Genomic DNA, 21,721 nt, shown 5'->3' on the forward strand with positions numbered 1-21,721 from the left:
CCTCACATCACCTGTAGCAAATATTACCATCTCTCATGCTTGTTTTGCTTCCAGGCCTGATAATTGCACTACATAAACTTCTTCACCACCAAAGAAGAGTAAATTCAAACTCATTGTGACACATAGCCCACGTATCATCCTCATGAGATATAATAACATAAACACTTTTATCGTTTTTAATGTATGAGCATATTAGAGCAATGAAAATTCTTGTTGATATCTTATTCTCATTAGCCAGCCCGGCTTTACCTTAAGGTACTAGACCCACAGTTTAGTTCATTTGTTTAATCAATGTGTAAAAGTATAAAGTTCACTCATTAGTATTCATTTATGTTGCTCCTTGCCAGTGTTGCCTTTCCTAACTTTTCTACTGCTCTTAAACTTTCCGACGGTGACTGGGACACAATTCGGTCCAATCGTAAGTTACTTATGTGCTGAGCCGCGGCGCCTGTGAGCCAACCAGAGGCTGGTGGAACCACGGAGGAGCATGTTTTCCTGTAAGCCTGTGGGAGCCTCATAACTTCAGGGGAGCAGAGAGTCATGTGGTTAGTGTGTGCTGGTAGCTGCTGGGACCTTGGGTTGCAGACGAAAGCCTTTTTACTGATGTGTGTAGAACACAGAGGGTGGATTGGTCGAAGCGGCAGCGCACTTTATCCATCCACCCCTCATTTTTTGGGGCTTGGAGCTGCGTGATGTCTTCTCCTGGGGTTGTGGTTTCCGGGAGACTGCCCGGGCATTTCTGTAATGGCTCGCCAGCCAATTTGTCACCAGAATTGACTTGGCAGCAATGTTTTTATGTTAATCAAAGTCAAATCACAGTCAGTCTTATTCAAAGGAATTGACTGACATATTGGGACATTTGATTGTTTGCTTCCTTGCTGAGTTAGATTAGAATACCAATATCAATCTCATATTCTATAGCTTAGCTTAGCATAAAGACGTGAAACGGGGGAAGAAGCTAGCCTGGTAAAACAAAATCCAGCCTATCAGCACCTTAGAACATGTTATATCTAATTTGTTTAATCCATACAAGTAATTGTGGACACAGCCAGGCTGCTTTTAGTTTTACTGCACAAACATGAGAATAGTCACTAAACGTCACTGCTCTGGTGAAGAAAGCACTGAATCAACTGTATTTTCTCAGGACACTGAAATGAGCCAGCCCGTCCCAACAGCTGCTTCTGTCTTTATATCACTGGGACAGAGAGCGTGTTCTCACCAATGGCATGCCGGTGTGGTTTTACCTGATGCACTGCAGCAGATTGGAACGCTCTTCAAAGAACCATGAAGCTGGCACAACAAACCACCGGCCCTCAGTTACCGTCACGAGGGGAAGATTACAGAGCTTGCTGTCTTCGCCGGGCCACAAACATCATGAGAGACGTGTTCTTGAAATTTTTTTTTATCCAATTGCAATTAGAGAAATGAATTACAATAATATTGTGCAATATTATCATATGCAATGTTACTTAAAATCCTGGATCTGCTCCTTAATCCACATCCAAAACGGAAATTTGATGGGTTCTTTCCAGGCCCAGGCCCCATCCCTCCACCATGGCATTTGCTTGCTTGGGGCGAACCTCTTTGGGCTGAAGTCAGTGGACCACCCATTGACCTGGGAGAGGGGCTTGTTTGGGGGCAACATTGGACTTGCACACATGGATCTGATAGAGAGGGCAGATAACCAGTAGACACAGTGGAGCCATCCCTCGTACAGGGCAGGAAGTGTGTGGTGTGTCCGTATGCTCCTGTTCTGGTGTACTGTGTGTGTGTGTGTGTGTGTGTGTGTGTGTGTGTGTGTGTGTGTGTGTGTGTGTGTGTGTGTGTGTGTGTGTGTGTGTGTGTGTGTGTGTGTGTGTGTGTGTGTGTGTGTGTGTGTGTGTGTGTGTGTGTGTGTGTGTGTGTGTCTGTGAGAGAGAGAGAACCCTGTTGTATGAAGAGGGAATGAGGCATTGTGAATACTTTCTCACAATGCTGTAATGACAACAGTGGTTTGATGGAGACACCAGCCGACCCTGAAGCATTGGTCTGACATGAAATAATTTTTCCGAGGGGTATACGTTATGTTAGATTAGCTGACTTAGTTCATGGCATTGTGTTTTAACTTACATATGTTTAACATAGCCTCCGGGTAAGAAGATTTCTGTCTTGGCAACATATGAGAAAAATTGATTCATAAAGCGAGCTTCGGTTTAAACAACTCATGGATGTGAAACACTGAGTTTTACTTTGTGATAGGATCTTGGCATGGACATAGATTAGAGCTGACACAGTTGCTCCACTAAAAGCAGGGCCTGGCACTAAGATCACAGACAGATCATCTGCCTCCAATTTGTCCTCATACACGGGTATATATGAAGGGTAATTAGTCATTTTAGATCCTTGATGCTATACGTAGGTGAGTCTTGACAAGATTCTTGTAAAAGTATATGCCAAAGTAATTCACAATGTCCCGACAGAATATTATTAAAGCCAATAACATTTTTTTTTAATTAACAGTAAAGCAGAATGTAGGATGCTGTTGAGTTGTCTGCTAAAACAATTGGGACAATCCTGGGCTCAATGTCTCCCTGTAGGATCAATCCTCGTAAGGAGATTAAAGAAGCTATTACTGCATAATAAAATTTGTCAGAGGATAAAATATCTCAGCCTCAGCTTTAAGGCCATAGGGCATCATAAGCTCGTGATCGCTGGCTGCTGATAAGGAACATTAATCACGCAAAATGTAGTCATAATACTGGTTATTGTGCTAGATTAGAATTTTAGTCCGTTTTTTCCAGCTGTCCCTGAATGCAGCAAATCTGACACAACACGTACCCCTTAATCACGACACAGAGTCTTGCTTCGACCAGATATACTGTATATTCAGTACATTCACTCTTAGTTGACTGACACAGAGGCATATTCATATGCAATCAAACATTGGCACAGAGACTTTATTATGTGGTCAAAATGTTGCAAAAGATGCTGAGGCACTTTGTAATGCACAACACAACCGAGATAAAGGAAGATGATTTACGGCTGACGCTCCCGCATTCAGAGGATACGAAGGTCAAGAATGTCTGACTGGTTTATAGGTGGAACTTTGGCCATTTGCTTCAGATCCAAAACATTGAGCTGACAGCAAAAGGAGACACCATGTTCAGGTAGGAACACAACATGTTGCTTCAAAGGGGTTTCTGACTTTCATAGTAGCCTGGTTTCATGGGTCAACAGTGTAGAGATTGTTTGTTTCTTTTACTAGGCAATGATCTGCTTCGTAGTGTCCTTGACAGCTGGACATTAACCCCGAGTCTTTTCACTTGTAGGTTTTCTGTAGTAGTCTGTGTTTCCCTGATATTTGGCATCACAGCAAAGCCACATAAACCATGGGTACGTATCGGTTACTCCTGTCTGTCCACAACAATACATTGTAAACTCTACTGCTTCATATTACATGATAAATTATGTCCGATGAATTCAAAAAGTAAATAACATGATTTTATGGTCACTAACTTGTATTTGGACAGCAGCTATGTAATGTTTCTCTTTTCTCAGTATAAACTTACAGATGCAGCATTCCAGGATACTGTTATGTAAGTTGCAATTTCATTTAAGTAGCATGAAAGTGAAAACATCTTCTCTTGGACTGATGAAATGTAGACTGATATTGTGTGATATTTATTTCAGGTCCATAGATGACGAAGGAAAGATGTCCTGGGGAGTGGAAGTGGAAGTGGAACCTCCAGAGGTCCTGGACGAGACCCACTATGAGATGGACCCTAGCATGATGATTTGGAAGAGTATGGCGGGCAATGGACAGGTAAAGCTGCCACTGAAGGCCGAAGCAGCCGTGGATGAGCTGTACCATCCTTCAATGGCTGAACTCCTCCAGGACCAAATCAATAACGTAGGCGTCCTCCCTGCTGCCGACATCCAGGCAGAGCCCGCGCAGGAAGATGCCAGCATGAAGGAACCTGAGCAGGACTGGGATGAAGTCTACCACAAAGCAAGGGAGGAGCTGGAAGTTTACCTGGCCCCACTGACGGATGAGTACCAAGCCGGTGCGGAGGTCCGCGTTGCACAGGCCGAGCCAGAGGAGGACGAGGATGACCTGTATCACCGTGACAACCAGCGCTCACCTGTGCAGATGGAGCTGCTGACACGTGAGGTCAGGGGAGGGAGTGAGGTCATAGTTCACCTTCAACCCGAGGAGGACATGGATGACCTGTACCACAAAGACCTCCTTCAGCCCATACTTTACCAGGATGCTGATGAACCTGTTGCGCCAGTCGATGTGTCGTCTCAGAGGAGGTACAGCGAACCAGAGGAAGATCTGGATGATCTCTACCACCAGTGATCCTTCAACAACCACATACACTGTGTAGACCCCCATCATGATCTTATCACAGATAAGTAAGATACTGTATCTGCAACAGGTAAATAAATCACAAGCTTGACTTATGAATCCATGAAACTGTCTTAATACCTAAATAAGAATGATCACATTTGCATCTGCTTATCTGACTTGTGTGTTGGTGATAAAGACACTTTAAAACGTGATTGAAAGACTTTGTGTTTCATTTATTGAGTTATTTACAATATTACAAAACCATTTCTGCTCCAGGTAAACTGAAACTTATTCATATCATATTTGAGGTAATAATCCCACATTAACAATAATAAATGATTTAATTTGACAGCTTATTTTGGAAACGGAACAAAACAAAATATTTGCAGTCCTTCAATCAGTTGTGGCTGAGCTCATCATTAGATCATCATTACTTATAATATGTCCAGCTCAGCGGGGATGACCCCCTTCTTCAGTATCAAGTTGCCATAAAGAGCTGATTCCCTGTGTAGACAGAACAGAGGAAAATATTAACTCAATTATCTTTTCTTAAGTGAATTAAGAGGCTTGCTTGAGAAATTGTTCCTCCAGCAGAGAATGTCTGCAATTTTCCTGAACTTTTACGTCGTGACAAATGCTTTTGTTCTTATTTTTTTCCCTAGACACATAATGAAACTTTCAGCTGCAATATTCAAATGAAGGCAGAGGAAATACACACCCTGTCGCTACGACAGCGTAGGCTTTCTTGGCTCGTTCATAGAAACCAAACCTTTCCACCTTCTCAAGAGGAGCCTGCATACAAAGAGAAAAAAAATGCATGAGGGGTCAAAAAGCAAAGGGACACAGTTATGTTGACTAAACTTCGGAATTTCGTTAATAATCAGCCAGACCGGCTGTTTTACCTGACACCCGGCCCGACCCAGGAGCAGTGTGTAGGTCTCCCACACAGGGACAGGTAAATATCTCGCTTTGTCACAGTCAACCAAATCCATGACTGCAGCCTGTTGAAACATGTTTTTCTCTTTTAAACAGAGCAAAATAAGCCCATAGAAAATATTGTCATACCACTGTCGTCAGGAAGACAGCACTCAGCTGGTTTTAGAGTTAGATTTGTGGTTCCTGTACCGGAGAGGGGACATAGGTATCCAGGGGCAACAGCTTCAAAATGGCTTCCAAAAGTAGTGGGATCCCCAAACCTAAAATAAGATCAGACACAGGAGGAACAACCATTTAACAGAGTGCTGCAGGGGATGATGTGCCTTTGTAGGCCAGCCCGGTAGTCAGCATCCCCCTGGTTCCCTCAACAGAAAGCGCATTCTTTGGAATGGATTATTGCAGAAAAATAATATCTGTGACAAACAGAGTTTCGTTCAGCAAGATAATCTTCACCAATGAACGTGGTGTTCATTTTGAAGCGTATAAACACTATCGTCAGAAGTAAAAAGCTAATTTTCGGCTACATATGAACTATGACATCACCACCACTAAGCTTCCAGCCGCTTCCTATGTAATTTATAATTTGATTTGGCTTCTACAAAAGCTTTTCCCTTGAGGAAGTTAGTAACAGTTTGAAAGAGCGCAAGTACAAACACAATGAGGGACAAGGGAGTACATTGCTTTTCGTGCTTTGGCGTGATGACATTAAACGTCCCTGACAACCTCTGTAGTCTCATTTAGGCACTTGTTAACAAATGCCTTTTTTGAAGACACATGAAAACTTAATCCAGAATGGGCTATTTACTGATGTACTTTATGTTGCAGAATAAAGCTTTAGCTTGTGTTTTTCACACACCTTATTTCAGGAATTTAACCAAAGACCCATCGTGTGAAATCACTCACTACTCACTATACAGTGAGTGGGCGATCTCGTGCTGTCTGAAAGTTTAGTGAGAAATATTTTTGCCCTACTGTATATAATGGACTCCCACATACATACACAAATGTACGTATGTGTATATATATATATATATTACTTATTTTTTTTACTGCACATCCATATACAGCAGTGTACTTTTCCAATCTAAACCAGTCTTTTGTACAGTTCTTTTCCATATGTTTTTTGCTATATTTTATTATCTACCTCTTCCCTGATGCCTTGACTCTTGCTACTGCTGCTGTAACAAGTGAATTTCCTCGGTGTGGGATTAATAAAGTCTTATCGTGTTTTATCTTCCATTCAACTTTTTACCCTAAACTTAGTAAGCATTTAGACAGCGTGTTTAAAATACCAAATGCAAAATGAAACCCAGGTAGATTTTGCTGTTATCATTGAGAGAATAAGTTGAAAGACAACAAGACAGATAACAAGTTGCAGTGCAAGAAATCCATTGAAAGCCTCAATTTCATTTTGCCAATGAGCTCATGTGATCCTCTGATTCGGACACAGAACCTGTGGCGACTTTAAGACGAGGTACCCGGAAGTGTAACAATGCTAACTTATTCCCGGGTTCCCGGCTGTATCATAGATCCACGGTTTAAGCACTCTATGTCCGCACACGCTCACACTCTATATGTACAGATACATGTGTTTTCATACCGTCGGCTCTTATCTCCTTTGGGCCACATGCACACACGGAGGATGCTGGGAAATTGGCATCGGCCAGAACTGAAACAGAAGAAAAAGAAAGGCTGGATGAATCATGACAGCAGAAAGTTTGTCAGAGGTCCGTGACCTGCTCTGTCACGCTTAACTCAGGTGTGCACTTGAACCATGATCACACTACTATCTCACAGTGAGATAATAGACTATTACTGCCGACAGGGAGGGCGACGCGACCTGTGTGTATGCAATTGAACGTCATACCCAGTTCATCCCCGTGGCCCATTTTAGCGAGAGCGTAGAGCAGCTCCGGTGACAGCACGGAGGGGATTCCTTTCAGCACGACCATACCGAAGAGACACGGAAGAGACGCCCGGAGCGTGTTGAGGTGAAGTGAGAGCGGTTCCCTCCAGCCTACTTCCGCCTTCGTTTAGCTCCACCAGAAAATACAGGCAGATAAAAAAAACAACAACAACACCACTGTAATGTAGTTCGTCACGGGGGAGTGAGTGTCGCGTGTGTCCGGGTGTCTTTTGTTGGTTCTGAAGTCAAATTTCAGGGCATTTCATATTTCCGCGGGGGTTGTTATCTTGATATAACTCGAGCGTCTTTGACCCGTCACGTGATCAGGGATCCGGGGATTTGGTTGGTTAGGGGGACCGCCGTCACTCGTCTCTATCACGAACTTCAAATGATGCGTCGCTAAACACATTTAATGGTCAGTTGTAATTTCCGTTTCTAATATAAATAAAAAATTATCGAATTTATTTCGGTCATTGTGTGTAGACCAGCATTGTAGGCTTGGGTTATAGTGAAAACGTGTGTGTGTGTGTGTGTGTGTGTGTGTGTGTGTGTGTGTGTGTGTGTGTGTGTGTGTGTGTGTGAGAGAGAGAGAAAGAGAGTGATTAAATAACCTTACTTAGCGTAAATATACAAATTTACAAATACGTTTTCTACAGCCGGTAGCCTGAAACTGCAATAAGGTGGTGTCACTGTTAATCTCCGTTCGGTGTGTGTTATTCCTGACACCCTTGGGTGGGCATAATTCAAAGCAGACGCCGGTAAATTTATTCATCTCGATACGGTTCCCGGTGCCAAGAATGTGAGATATAATGAAAATATTAGTCAGACGAAAACCGCTCCACCCGGGCCCCGTTTCATATCCGAGCCAGAGAAACTCTCAGCTCAGCTGGATGGTAAAAAGAAAATGCTGAGGAATAGTTTTATTCCAAGACCACAGATCCTGGTTGTGTTGAGGGGGAAAGAAAAAAAAAAAAAAAAAAAAAAAAGCAAGCAGGCCATCTGCATATAAAAAGGCCTTTATAAAAGTCAAGCCACAGTTTAGCATTGCGGGCTTGTGGTCAGAAAACTGAATATAAAATCCGCATTCAGCTGCTGTTAATCATGAACAGCAGAAATAAAAATGGTAGCTGGCACTTCATTACAACTTTCAGTTTCAGTTTTTTTTACATCCCAGGCCTAAAATACATTTTGTTTAATTCTTGCAATAGTCACCCATCTTGTGATGCTCTTTGTGTTCTCTGCGGATCCTTTTCTATGGGGCACCATACATGTATGGTTAACATTGCACTCCGTTGTTCCTCGTGTAAATGTCCATATGGTTTGAAATGAGGGGAACAGACGCAGGGGAACAGAGGCGGTGCAGTTTGGGGATCCGGGTGATGCTCGCAGAGGTCTGGGAGGCTGCCGGGCAGGAGCCAGGGCCTGTCTGCCGGACTGAAAGCGCCTTTCTCCCTCCGCGGGCCCACGCTGCTTTCCCTTTATGTCGGCTTCTTTAAATGGGTTTATCACGCTACGAGGGTCCGCACTGCCAAAATGTAACGTTTTGCCCCCTTTGTCTGCGCGAAGGGCCTCATTCGAGTCTACATTTATTATTTTGACCTTTCGGTAGCCTCCAAAAGGAGCGTTCCTTTCGCAGCCCCTCGGCGGACTTTTGTGCTTCCCCGCGCGACTGAGGAGACCAGCTTTTTTTCTTCTTCTTCTTTTAAAAGTTTTGTCCCAGGGAGCTGACAAGAAAGCGAGCTCCGGGGGAATATTGAATGAAAATAAAAATCAATTAGGCCATGGCCTTGTGAAGTGATGGGGCGCCGCCGTGTGAAGATCAGACAGAAGAAGAGAAAAAAAGAAACGACGGCGCCTCGCGATGATTGGAGCTCGGCAGAAGAAAGCGCACTAACTAAATTTGTTCTGGTTATTTCTTTGAAGTCAAAAATTATGTTTTTTTGTGTTCCTGAATATTCCAAGTAATGAGAAAACGACGGGTCGATACAGATCAACAAGTAAAGTCATTGTATATCAATAGGCTAATAAGTGACTTGGCAATACAGAAATAATTAACTTCATTGACATTTTGCCAAAAGGCTTTTTGTCTTAAGTTACATTGATTTCCATAGTAGAGGTATGCACTGTAAAAAGAAATGCCACTTTTCTTTTCTGAGTAGATGTATTAACAATGCTGACACGTCTATTTGGTTCCTACCACCACTGTATGATTTTCTTTTCTAAAATAATTTTCTTTATTTCATATTAAAAGTCAGTGAACTCCCAGTGAAAAAGAATCAAGTGCTCATCTGCATCTAGCCCATTGCACTTCCACGCAACAGGCCCGTTATGTTCATGTCGTTCCTGCGCAAGTGTGCGACAACACAAGAGCCCCACCTAGTGGTGTGAAATACACACTGGTTGAGCTGAATCCACCTGTTGAGTTTTTCCATTTGTGATCTGTAACGGACACAATATAATGAATTTCTTGTGTCTGAGATACCTTTACACACCAGCCTCTAAAACCTGACTAGTTATGCATTGCTAGTGTGAATTATGTACATGATTTACAACATAGTCCAACTAATGTGTGTTAAGGAACAGCCCCAATGCCCGTGAGTTCATCAATAAAGCCGACATCATCTTCAAGTTCGTTTCTGTCTTAGTTGCAGTGCTGAAAACCAACCTATAGCTTTTTATTTTGTAAAATGTATACAGGAAAAAGAAAAGGCTGCCTACACAATGTAGACAAACAGTCAATATGAATACAAGGCAAAGTCAGTACAAGTCATGGAGATTGATTCCTTCCATTGCACACAGACTATGACGCAGTTATCAAATGGTATCCACACACATGCCCACTGCCCCCGCCTGCACCCTGACTGCATTGGATTTTGATACCGAGCCTGTGCAGTGACAAGACACTGTTGTGCACTCTATCACTCAAACAGCAGGGTTGATTTTTTTTGCATCATTCAAGTTGCTGTGGGAAATGACGCAGTGATATCTGGAGCTGCGTCTTCTTGGCTGAGCTCTTGATCTGATCTTTTCTACTTGTCCTGGAAACTGGCCTTCCTCTTCTCCACAAATGCTGTCATGCCTTCTTTACGATCCTCCTGCAGGGATAACACACACACACACACACACATACCATGACTGGACAGTCAAAATCACAGTCTACCATCCTCACTTGTCGTCAGATGGGCCTTTCTACTCACCGTAGCAAAAGTAGCGTGGAATAAGCGTTTTTCCAAGCGATTCCCCTCAGCCAACGACAGTTCATAAGCTACAGTCATAAAGAGGAACGAGTCAGACAACACTGAACATGGTTAAATTGAGAAGGTTTTAAGAAAGTCAACTTTTTAAATAAACTTTACACACCAGCATTAACTGCCTCTTTAGCCATGGCAGAGACCAGTTTTGAGTTGGCAGCAATTTTCTCCCCACATTTTACAGCTTCAGTCACCAGCTGGTCCACAGGATAAATTTTACTCACCAAACCTGAACAACAGGAAGCATACGGCCTGATGTCACATCATCATATCCCATCGTTAGTCAGGTGCTTATCTATCTTTAAGTAAAAGTGTCAATACAACAATGCAGAAATACTCCATTAGCAGTTAAAGTCCTTCAATCGAAATCCTAAAAGTACAGTAGTATTATCAAGTAAAAGTTCTAATTCTATTGGAAAACAGCTTCTGTGACTGACATGTAATACTATATATTACATTTTGATATGTTTTTACATAAAATATTAGTGGATGATAAAAAAGGTAAAAATGCCTTCAAGCTCTGATGACTGGGTAAGTTATATACTGTATATTAATCTGCAAGTTAACTTGTGTTAAGGTTCAGGTTACACCTGTCAAATAAATGGAGGACTAAAATATAAAGAAAGTAAAAAAGTAAAATTCTAAAATATAAGTCTCAAGTGCCTTAAAATTGTCCTGAAGTACAGCATTGAGTAAATGTACACAGTTACTTTTCAACACTGCCGTTACCTGATTGCTTGGCTTCCTGAGCGTTAATCTTGTCTCCTGTTAGCACCAATTCCATAGCGAGGGACTTGCCCACCGCACGAGTCAGGCGCTGGGTGCCACCCGCCCCTGCAAACAGACGGACAGACAGACATGATGGACAGCTGCTCTGTCAGCAAGAATCTGGTGAGAATGTGGAAACAAAGCAGGTACAAATGAGTCCTTACCAGGGATGGTCCCCAACAGGATCTCTGGTTGGCCGAACTGTGCCTTCTCTCCGGCGTAGATGATGTCACACATCATGGCCAGCTCACAGCCCCCGCCCAACTGAAACAGGAGAACGCAGAGTCAAACACAGATTTATATTCACCGCTTCATAACGCAATCGTATTTTGTGAATCTTCAACTAATTAAAAGGATATTTTAAATAATTGATCACTTTCGTCTCAGTTTGGGGAAGGTCATTTCTTGTTGCCCTGTGCACAAAGCAAGGCTTATCAAGAAATGTATTCCCAATTTGGATGTACACGACCTTGCTTTGCTTTGATTTCCTTTTTTTTTCTAATTCATTTCCATATTTGTTCTTTTTTAAAGTTTTTTTTTTATGATTTTTTATCATAAATCACACTTCTTTAATTTAAAAGACATCAATACAATTTTAATCAAAAGGACACCTACAGCAAATCCATTGACAGCTGCGATTACAGGTTTCTTCACGGTGGACACCCTGTTCCAATGAGCCAAGAAGTTTCCACCATAGCACTCTTGGAAGGTTCGATTCTGCATCTCTTTAATGTCGGCTCCCGCTGAAAAAAAATATAAAAGTCAGGCATAGTGCTGACATATCACTAAACAGAATCACAGAAGAACAAGGAAAAAAACACACTTGCTTCCCTCACCAGCAAAAGCTCTGTCACTGCCTGTGATGACGATGGCCCCGACGTCGCCGTCGGTCTCGAAGGAGTCCAGGGCCAGTCCCACCTCCTTCATCAGCCCGTCACACAGAGCGTTGAGAGCCTTCGGCCGGTTCAGCTGGATGAAGCCCACGTTGCTCTTCTCACCTCGCTTTTCCACCAAGATATACTCATACTGACCACCTGCGTGGAGGAGGAACAAACACTGATGATAGAGCGAGACAGTAGCACTACACTGAAATCAATTTAGTGAACCCTGCAGAAACCAGACTTTTTAGAGATTTTTTCAAAATTCTGGCTCAGGAGTTAGAGAGGTTAATCCACAATCCGGAAGGTCGTTGGTGCTGTTTTAGAAAACCCATGGGAACTGTGAACAGTTCATCAACATTGCACGGCACGAGTCTAAGCAAGCAGTCGGCCACCGTTGTGGCCTTTTTGGATGGCAAAGAGGTCACTACAACCACCTATGGCAAGACAGACAAAATATTTTGGACATAGTTAAATTTGATACATTCTATTACCCGTTACAGCCTAAACCTAAATGTAATACTTTTTCAGACTTTTAAAGACCTGCTCAATACCATGTGCACGGCTGGTTGCAGATCTGCGAGCAGTTTACTGGGGGCAGTGAAGCCTCTCAGTCAGGTCGAACAGACTCAGAAAATAACTTATATCACAAGGAAAGATGAAGCCTTGGTTAATCATTCAAGAAAAGCACTAATGGCCTCGTGTCAAGGCCTTACGGAGACCGTGGAGGCCCCTGATACATCTTGTGGGGCAAAGGTACAATACTCAGGTTTGGTACATGTGGATTACAGAAAGCTTTTATCCATGTTAGGAGAAAATCTTCCCCAAAACTGAATTTACTTGAAACATCTGCTTCCTACTGTACAGTTTCTATGTTAAACATCTGCATCTACAGAACTGTAAAAATGAAAGCGTCAACACTTCATACGTTTAGGCAAAACTTCCTATACAGTAGGTCATTCACTGACATCGAGGAACCTACACTGGAAGGCAGTTTTAAATGTTTTTAATTGATTGACTTTTTAATGTTTCCGAGCTTGAAACCATGCCTGCGAGACACCCCAAAATAATATAAGCTGAATCCAGAGCTGGGTAAATACATATTACTATTACAATTACAACTAGAGGGAAATCTGAAGCAATATGAATTAAATGGTGAATACCTGATTTGATCCTTTTCTGCTCCTGATCATTCATGCACCAGAGTGTGTCACCGTTTCCTGCCAACTCTGGGAGATTCTGATTTAATTTGCAATGACGTCATTTCGAATTTCAGGATTCAAATTCACAATTAGTACTTTGGATTATTTTAGCATTGTAAATACCATTTTAGGGTGGAATTTCCCTTTACACAGTGGGCATTGGCCCTCAGGTCAACAACACGTTGAGAAATGATCTTCCAATGAAGAAACTGCACTTGTGTGGTGTAAGCTAACAATACTACACACACAGGTCATATGGAAGTTAGTTCACAGTCCGCCTGCTGCACATGCGTCGCACACTCAATGGCGCATGTTTTCTTGACATTGTGGCAGCTCCAGCCACGACGGAGCGAGTGACCCCGAGCCGTCGGCACACCCTCACCTGAGCTGTAGAGGCGGGCGGCGGCGGACAGGGCGGCCGGCGACCGGCTGCAGGGCTTCAGGAGCAACGCGGCACTTCTGCAGAGGAACGCCATGACTGCGACGCTGGAGGTTGTTGTCAAATAACCTCCTACAATTTCCAAGCAGGACTCAGGCTGCTGCTTCCGCTTGCGCCTTCTTCTTCGTTGGTGTTTTATCATGAAGCGGCACGTTGTCGCCACCCGGTGTCTGCGCAGGGTAGAACAGGGAGACAAATAATAATTTTCGCAAAATGTTTATACTATAGCCTATATGAGGCCTTTATCAAGCTTATTCGCACATTATGTTGAGTTTTTGAACCTTGTATCCTCATGAAGTAACCCTGATTACCTGAGGGGTAAACAGGGTTAGTACATTTCCACAATACAAGACGATAATGATAATCAGCTTTTAACAAGATTCGTCCCAGTCAAAGTGTCTGATGCTCACAGGCCCCTGAACCAAGTGGCCGCGATGAGCGCGCTGCGCGTTCTCGCAGTGATCTACATGAACGAGCCTCGATCGAGCATCGTCCGTGACAGTCGCCTCTTCTCTCCTCCCAGTGCCAAAACATCAGCGAAGATTAAAACACACGGGGATAAGGTGAGCACCGACCATTGTTATTTTTATGGTTAACATGTGCGTGGGTGTACGTGCCAACTGTGCCTTTTTTTTTATGGTGGGATTCCTCCAGCCTATACGGTACAGTAGCGTACAGGCTAATTTATGAGAATGCAGTCAGATGAACAACATGCATTTGTACTGTCTATATGCATTTGTGAAACCTGTGATTGATAACACATCGTGCATGCAATTATGAAAATATTCCTACTCAGTGGCCTAGTTACCTGCTAGACGTCAACAAGGCATTCCTAGTGGCCTATTACCGCTGCCTTCAATTCATAATCATCCATACGCGTAATTGTATTTCATGTGTATGAAAGGCTGGCATCTCTGTTGAGCATAGTTGTTTTTAGACTGACCTACTTTCTTAGAGAAGCTACATTTGCAACACATACATGCATCTTCATGAGATCATATTAAACAGGATTGATCAATGAACAGAAATTGTTGGCATCAGCTGTCAAGTGAAATGTTCCCAAATTTCAACTGAGAATTCCATTTACCACTACACACTAGAGATAGCTTGATGCCTACTTCCTCCTTGTGGCGCAGATCACCACTTACAGGTCTAAAATGTCTTTCTTTGCTTCCCTGCACAGATGTTTGGGACGAACCAGGTGGCTGCAACATGCTGGACCTGCCTTCTGCTTTCCGCTTTCCTGTGTGAGCCCGTGCTGTCCAAGGGCGGTCGTGGAGGCTCCCGGGGCTCCTCTCGGGGATCCCCCTCCCGCAGCTCCACGGCGGGGAGCCACCGGGCAGGAGGCGCCTACGGCGGGAGCCGCTCTCGCTACAGGGCGACAGGGCGAAGTTCTCCGGTGAGGGTGGCGAGTGCGGCGGCCGCAGGGGCGGCGGTGGCGGTGGCGCTCAGCGCGGATAAATGGTACGCCTCTGCGTACCGCCGCAGCAACGCCGACAGCTCGGAGGATGTGCTGGATTACTACAACAGGACCAATTACTTTGATGCACAAATGTCAGGCTCCACTCAGAATGGATCTTCTTTCTCTCAGCTGGTTTCTATCATTATCGCAACATTATCCCCAAAATACGGGCTCTTACTGGACAGTATACTGTAGACGTGCAGGTGATTTTGTCTTTTTTAAAGATAAATTCCTGATTCGGTTTAGGACTGAGCCTCTGCCCTGGATCTGACTATAGTGTGTAGGACTGGCCTGGAACCTATTCTGAGGTCCAACCCAGTGGTGAAAGGACACCACAAAAAAAAAAAACATCACTGTACTGTATGTTTTTACACATATAATCCTCTATACCAACGGATCAAAATGTACATTACATGCACAGTGTTCATTGTGGCATTTCAACTGTCAAACTGTGCACCTTCGTCAAAAAGTATTGAAAGTCTGTTTGTGAGTCATGAATAATCAGAATTAGTTTCCTTCCCTAAATCGTGATTCCTATATGGATTAAAAGAGAATATCAATAGCTTCATAAAGAGGGTAATCAAACTGCTGGCCACTGGTTTTAATTGTACTGCCAAACTCTAATGTATCTTAGAAATCTTTATTTTCATAAAATGCATAAAAATACAGAGGGAGTGACCACTCTCTGAATTACTGCTCTGAGGTAAATTCTTTTTCATGTAATGGCAATATAAAGCCTGGACTTGAAGTGCAGGTTACTAGTCATTCCATATAGTTTCCTCTCATTAATAGAGTAAAAGCACCAGCATTAAATGCTGATGCGTGCAATTTTTTTGCAATCTTTTGCTTTTAGAGATGCAAATTATAATTTTTTCAATGTGGGACCTCAGCCAGCATGACGTGTTTTTTAAAATTTTTAAAATATTCTCGCTCAGTGATCTGAATGATTTATGGCGGCAGTCACAGATGCGGCCATAAAGATGATTCTCCACAATAAGAAAAGTCAAATGACAGTACTGTACACAGGGAAAGCTAAACTGCCTTTTCCTCAATCATCTCAAATCATCGTGAAATCACACCTTTTATACTGTAACACGTTTCTCAGAACTGTGGACACGAGAACAAACTGCTGCTCTCTCACAGGTTTTCACAGCCTGTCCATCATCCAAGATCTTTTTTACCCTGCAGTAGAAACTCAGGCTCAACAGACTGTTCCATATCTATAAGTGCACTCTATTACAGTATATCCTACTACACTTATGTACATAATCGAAAAAAAGAGTTTGTTATCACTGTCTTTAAGGTAATAAATATCCAGTTTACACCACGTTAGATATCTGCCTCATGTATTCTAAAAGCAAAGCTCAGAAAAATACCATTGTTCTTGAATAAAGTTGTATTCTTTTATTTACAAAGGACACACAATCATCCATAAACAAAACAAAATTCACCATGCCCCCAATATTTCAAAGACACAAGGTAAGAGACAGACTACTGTTTATTTCATTGATGACTCCTTTGTGGTGAAGTATTAATTTGTCCAGGTTGAAGACAAACTTGGCAAAATCCTACAACAGTCTCTGGTTATCTTGAATAACATGGCTCAGGTCAGTCCAGCATCACTTGTCCCAGCTCTCCTTTCCTGAAAGCTCTAATGAAATCGTAAGCTGCTGCCGTGTAGTTTGGGATAGTGACGGTAATGTTCCCTGGGGGAAAAAGAAAAACAGTATTTTCATCATAGGACTTCTGTAAGACGTCGATGCGATGCTGATCGTACCGTCAGCCAGAAAAGTGCATATATTTCTTTAGATTTTAGAAAGATTACATTCTTTTTGGCTCACTGAAATTTGCTTGTCAAGTTGTTTGTTGCCCAACCACTTCAGAGTTTTAGCCAGGTTACTACATTCGTATTGGTGACATGTAAACACAGTGCATACCTGGTTAAAATGCCAGTCATTTTGGGGGAAATGCTTATTTGCTTCTTGCTGAAATGTAAATGAGTAGATTGATACCTCCTTCGTGATGTATAGTAAATGTGACAGCAGTCTGTTAGCGTAGCTTAGCATAAACAGAGGGAAAGAGCTAGCCCGGCCCTTTTCAGAAGTCAGAAAATCCACCTACCAGCACATTTAAAGTTCACTTATTAGCCTATTATATCTTGTTTGATTACTCCTTATAAAAATAAAAGTTATAGATGCAGTCCATTGAATCAGACCCTTTTTTCTCAACAGTTATTATCTTTGAGACTGACAGGGCTCTGAAAATGTAATACATTTTTACTCACTCTATTAAATGATCAGAATGAATAAGTGAGATTTAAAGCTAGTACGTGGACAAAGCCGAGCTGGTTGTCTTCTTGTTTCCAGTATGTATGCTAAGCTAAATAGATGCTGGCTTCATATTAACTATGAAGAGAGTAATACCAGCTATTTCTTTAGAGGTACAATAATTCTGTATGTAGCACTGCAGTAGTGTTTATAGGAGGATTATTTTCTTACCTATTCCAGTAATGGCTGTGACCCGTTGGGTCTTTCTAAGTTTTACAGCGATGCGTTTGAGGACATGCTGGATGTCGTCACTTGGCTCTTGGATGTTGTATTTCTCCACATAACTGCTCATGAAGACACAAATACAGTAAACAATCGCAGAAGTGTGATTAAAAAAAGGAATACACTGATCCAGTCCACTATAATTTTGGATTTTGGAAGAGAGTCAAACCTGAATTTCCCCAGCCTGTTCAGAGAGTAGAGTAAGTAGTCGGCGATAACATCCTCACCAACTAAATGGTCCAGTATAGTTCCTGGAGAAGGACATTTAAAAAAAATATTTGCTGGGCACATTCAAAAAAAGGATTCCTGAACGGTGAAGTAATTGTTAAACGTTCCCTCACCACATAAAGCCAGCTTCATGCCCGTTTCAACACTCTCAATCTTAGGTGGCAAGACTCCTGGTGTGTCCAACAGGTACATTATAGGTCGCTCACACACCTGAAGACAAGGGGCAGGTACAAATACAATACAGATTCTCAATACAATGATCCCACGAACACGAACCCACGAACACGAACCCCCACACACACACACACCCCCACACACAGCAACAATGTCTTCAACACCCACCTGGATTTTAGTCAGAACTGCTTTAGTGATACCTGGCTCCCCACCTACTCGAGATGCTCGACCTGAAATCAGTGTATAATTACACATATTTTAAGTATCATACTGAATCAATGTCTCACACCAATAAACTTTTTCATATCATACATACCTTTTTTCAAGTTTGTTCTTCTTAATGAGTTAATAAGAGATGACTTCCCCACATTGGGCACTCCGATCACCATCAGGCAGTAATTTGTATTCTGACATTTTTTCATGACAAAGGTGAAAGGTTAGAGAATGGACGATTTATTGACATTAATCCTCCGATACCTGCAATATCTGAAAACTGAGAAATATATTATAAATACGAAAGTGTAGATAAATAATTCTGTGTGGATTCGGCTCCATGGAGGCAAAAGAAAGGAAGCTTTAGGGTCACAATGGAACAGCATTTTGTTTAATGTACATAATCTTTGGCTGAAACAGGAGAGAACACACTTCAATGTTCAGCACCCGTTGAGGGTATGATTTGTTATTTTCTGAAGTTTGAAATTAACTGAAATATATTATTAAATTGACTGGAGTAAACATACCTCATCTCTGTTAAAGCGGGGTCCACTCCCAATCATTTCCATCACCATTGGCACCAACTTCAGAAAGACAGAAAAAATTATATAAATAAAAAACAGGAAAAAGATGCAAATTCATGGTTAGGATTTTATTTCATATCAATTGAAGACAGCCTCTGCAAACAGTCAAATGTTTCGTGGAAGACGACTTTTACCTTTTTGATGCTGTCGTCTCTTTGCTTTAAGCTGTCTGTGAAGAGAACATTCCTCACCCCATCTTTTTCTAGCGCCTTCAGGATTCTCTGCAGAGTAAATGTGCAGACATTGTTTCGTGTTAGGTCATTTTAAAATGCTATGGACACGTGACACTGCTAAAATGGCAGAAAAACTTCTTACCTGCTTGCTGGCCAGATCACAAAGGTCCATCTTGTTGAGAATGAGCACATGTGGCCTGACATCTAGAGTCTCCTTAAACACAGGGTTTCTTCCAGAGAATGGGATGTGCTTAGTGTTAAAGAGAAAGTAAAAAGCAGCATGGTTGGACTGACATGGTGATGCTCCAAAGTTCCTCCCATGAGTGGACTTTTCTAAGTTCAGACCATCATTTCTTCCTGTATTGACGAGTGTAATGCTCTGTGTATTACAATGCAGAAAACATCACTGTAATTCTTCAACCCTTTTTTCAGGGGTGGCCAAACCTTTGCACACAACTGTACATGTTATTTACATGTTATGTATATGTATATATATATATATTTTTTTTTAAATTGTAATAGTTTTATTTCCTTAGAAACAAAATAATCTATAAATTAGGTTTATTCATTTTATAATTATCGCCATCATATGCGTTTAATCCAAACCCAAATCTATGGACTTACTACTCCAATTCAGCCATTTCTGGACTCCTAATTTCAAATCATACAATAAAGTAGAGGACGTAATGATTCATCTCCGGGGTGAGGGTGGAACACCTCCTGTAAAAGCTGAGCTCCCCCTCTTTTATATTGTATTTTATCCTACATACTTCAGTGAAGTTAACACCAAACTACCCAAACTTCTGTTTCCAAGGACAATACTCTGCAAGTACCCAGGATTTACAGAAATAAATAAAAAGTATGATTTATTTCTCCTGCCCTCTAAAATGTGAAATTCTTACTCAATAGTTGTCCTTGTGTAGTGTAGTCTTGTGTTCTTCCACTGTGTCTACATTTTAGCACCAGTAATGAATATCTTACAGGCATCTGACTCTGTATAAACATCTATAATAATAAAAAAATAAAAAAGATGGCACATTGTTCTGTTATATTCTAATGTTCATGCAGTTTTATAAAAAAAAAAAGGATATTCTGGCATCGTGTATTTCTACGATGCAGTCCACACTCCTGAGGCTGGCTCTCATCTGCTTCAGTCCTACAAACAGTGAGACGAAACCACAGACATTCATATCGCCACTTCATTTCATACATCCAACATATTCGACTTTCAGCAGAGCTGTGTCACCTTTAGCCATGTGTCCGGGGAACCAGTGAGCCACATCCCGTCCACCGAAGTCGAACACGGCTCTGAACTTGTCGACATTGCGCAGAGCCTGGTACAGTTTCATGACGGATAAGAATGACTACGCCTGGTTTTCATCTGTGTTTACGGAATATTATTTTGATCTACAAGCTGTAAAGACTCTGACATGCTGATGAGCAACACTGTTTACATGCCGACTGGAACCCTACCGTCAAATTACTTAGTTCCGCGCTTAGACTTCTGCTTCCTGTGTTTTTTTTCTTCTTCTTCTCTACAGTTTATACGCCAATGGACGCGTGTCTGCCCTCCTCTGGACAAAAAATGAAATAACCTGAAAGACAGAAACAAATCCTTGTCCAAACCAATCGTCCAGATTCCCTTTATGTTCTCAGCAATATGTTACTTAACCCACTGAACGAGGCCAATAAACACACAACGAGAAGCTAAATAAATGAGCCTCATGTCTCATTCGCAGGTTGGTGCTCAGCGTCTGTGTAACAAGCCTTGGTTAGTAAATGTGTCTTTTCTGGTTTAACAGCACTGTGGTGGGCAGGTGGCAGGTGTGTTTAGAGTGTCTGTGTGCTCTGGAAGATGTCAGTACAGGGAACGGGTGAACAATAGTGTGTCCACCCACCCATTTGTCAGGTTTATATCACTGGAGGATTTTGTCTAAGGCCTTTCCACTGTGGAGGAAATTGAGAAAGGTCTCTGTCAGCTGGACACCGTCTTGTGGAGGGTCAACAGTTGCACAGCGAAGGACTAAAATGCACAAAGACAGACATGACCATGTTGGACCAGGCAGCTACCTGAACAAAGAACAAACACAGACGGAGTGTCACTTCATTCTCTGCTCAGGGCACCAGTACCCCACTTTATCTTTACAGAGAATTTTTTGTTTTTTCTCCCCATATTAATGTTTAGAATATAATATACATCATCTTATATTGAAAGATTACAACCAGAGATCTGACAAACTTTTCATGAACTCCTGTGTTCCAACTTCAGTATCACAAAAGGACCCACAGACCACATTCACGCTCCTAAAACAGCATTTAGAGCGGTCGTGTCCCTGCATTCGTTATTGGATATACGTTATTAATGTCATAGTAGGTTTTACTTATGAAATCCACATGCATGTGATTCTGCCTTTGCTTGCTCCCTTCAGGGAGTTTTTCCACTCTGCAACACTTTTCTATGACCATGTAAGTTTCACCTTATCATTAAAAAATAATCTAAATGTGAGAACCAAGCTTGTGCAACAGAATTGCAAAAGTTAAAGCAACAAATTAATTAATTCAATGAATTAATTAACTTTTAAATAGGTGAAACTGAATTTTATAAAATGTTTTGCACAGGAATTTGAA

The 21,721-nt window shown here is 42.0% G+C and overlaps 5 protein-coding genes across 6 annotated transcripts; 2 read left to right on the forward strand and 3 right to left on the reverse strand.

Annotated features, from left to right (window-relative positions):
- Positions 1–2,996: 2,996 nt before the first annotated feature.
- Positions 2,997–4,542, forward strand: si:ch211-217g15.3 (uncharacterized protein LOC368914 homolog). 2 transcript variants are annotated; one of them, XM_035606132.1, is made up of 5 exons: positions 2,997–3,146; positions 3,309–3,372; positions 3,538–3,575; positions 3,670–3,802; positions 3,920–4,542. In XM_035606132.1, exons 1-5 carry the CDS (start codon positions 3,139–3,141, stop codon positions 4,337–4,339), a joined length of 663 nt encoding a protein of 220 aa, XP_035462025.1. In that variant the 5' UTR covers positions 2,997–3,138; the 3' UTR covers positions 4,340–4,542. The 2 variants fall into 2 exon arrangements, with proteins under 2 accessions (XP_035462025.1, XP_035462024.1); XM_035606131.1 differs by having other exon boundaries at positions 2,999–3,146; positions 3,670–4,542.
- On the reverse strand, positions 4,543–7,420 carry fuom (fucose mutarotase). Its single transcript, XM_035606136.2, has 6 exons — positions 7,134–7,420; positions 6,867–6,935; positions 5,456–5,526; positions 5,233–5,331; positions 5,049–5,122; positions 4,543–4,834 (listed from the first exon to the last, which is right to left on the reverse strand). The coding sequence occupies exons 1-6, from the start codon at positions 7,216–7,218 to the stop codon at positions 4,765–4,767; spliced, it is 468 nt and encodes a 155-aa protein (XP_035462029.2). The 5' UTR covers positions 7,219–7,420; the 3' UTR covers positions 4,543–4,764.
- Positions 7,421–9,801: 2,381 nt separating this feature from the next.
- On the reverse strand, positions 9,802–13,867 carry echs1 (enoyl CoA hydratase, short chain, 1, mitochondrial). Its single transcript, XM_035606129.2, has 8 exons — positions 13,654–13,867; positions 12,028–12,225; positions 11,807–11,934; positions 11,356–11,455; positions 11,153–11,257; positions 10,533–10,652; positions 10,370–10,437; positions 9,802–10,267 (listed from the first exon to the last, which is right to left on the reverse strand). Exons 1-8 carry the CDS (start codon positions 13,850–13,852, stop codon positions 10,202–10,204), a joined length of 984 nt encoding a protein of 327 aa, XP_035462022.2. The 5' UTR covers positions 13,853–13,867; the 3' UTR covers positions 9,802–10,201.
- An 11-nt stretch (positions 13,868–13,878) lies between these two features.
- sprn (shadow of prion protein) lies at positions 13,879–16,499 on the forward strand. The gene is made up of 2 exons (XM_035606134.2): positions 13,879–14,273; positions 14,894–16,499. Exons 1-2 carry the CDS (start codon positions 14,145–14,147, stop codon positions 15,365–15,367), a joined length of 603 nt encoding a protein of 200 aa, XP_035462027.1. The 5' UTR covers positions 13,879–14,144; the 3' UTR covers positions 15,368–16,499.
- Positions 16,500–16,561: 62 nt separating this feature from the next.
- mtg1 (mitochondrial ribosome-associated GTPase 1) lies at positions 16,562–20,593 on the reverse strand. The gene is made up of 11 exons (XM_035606130.2): positions 20,340–20,593; positions 20,185–20,249; positions 19,236–19,340; positions 19,055–19,141; positions 18,864–18,920; positions 18,440–18,530; positions 18,292–18,353; positions 18,063–18,159; positions 17,891–17,972; positions 17,671–17,783; positions 16,562–16,878 (listed from the first exon to the last, which is right to left on the reverse strand). Exons 1-11 carry the CDS (start codon positions 20,440–20,442, stop codon positions 16,781–16,783), a joined length of 960 nt encoding a protein of 319 aa, XP_035462023.1. The 5' UTR covers positions 20,443–20,593; the 3' UTR covers positions 16,562–16,780.
- Positions 20,594–21,721: the final 1,128 nt, after the last annotated feature.

The sequence above is a fragment of the Scophthalmus maximus genome, chromosome 10, assembly GCF_022379125.1.
Source record: "Scophthalmus maximus strain ysfricsl-2021 chromosome 10, ASM2237912v1, whole genome shotgun sequence".
NCBI classification, from domain to species: Eukaryota; Metazoa; Chordata; class Actinopteri; order Pleuronectiformes; family Scophthalmidae; genus Scophthalmus; species Scophthalmus maximus.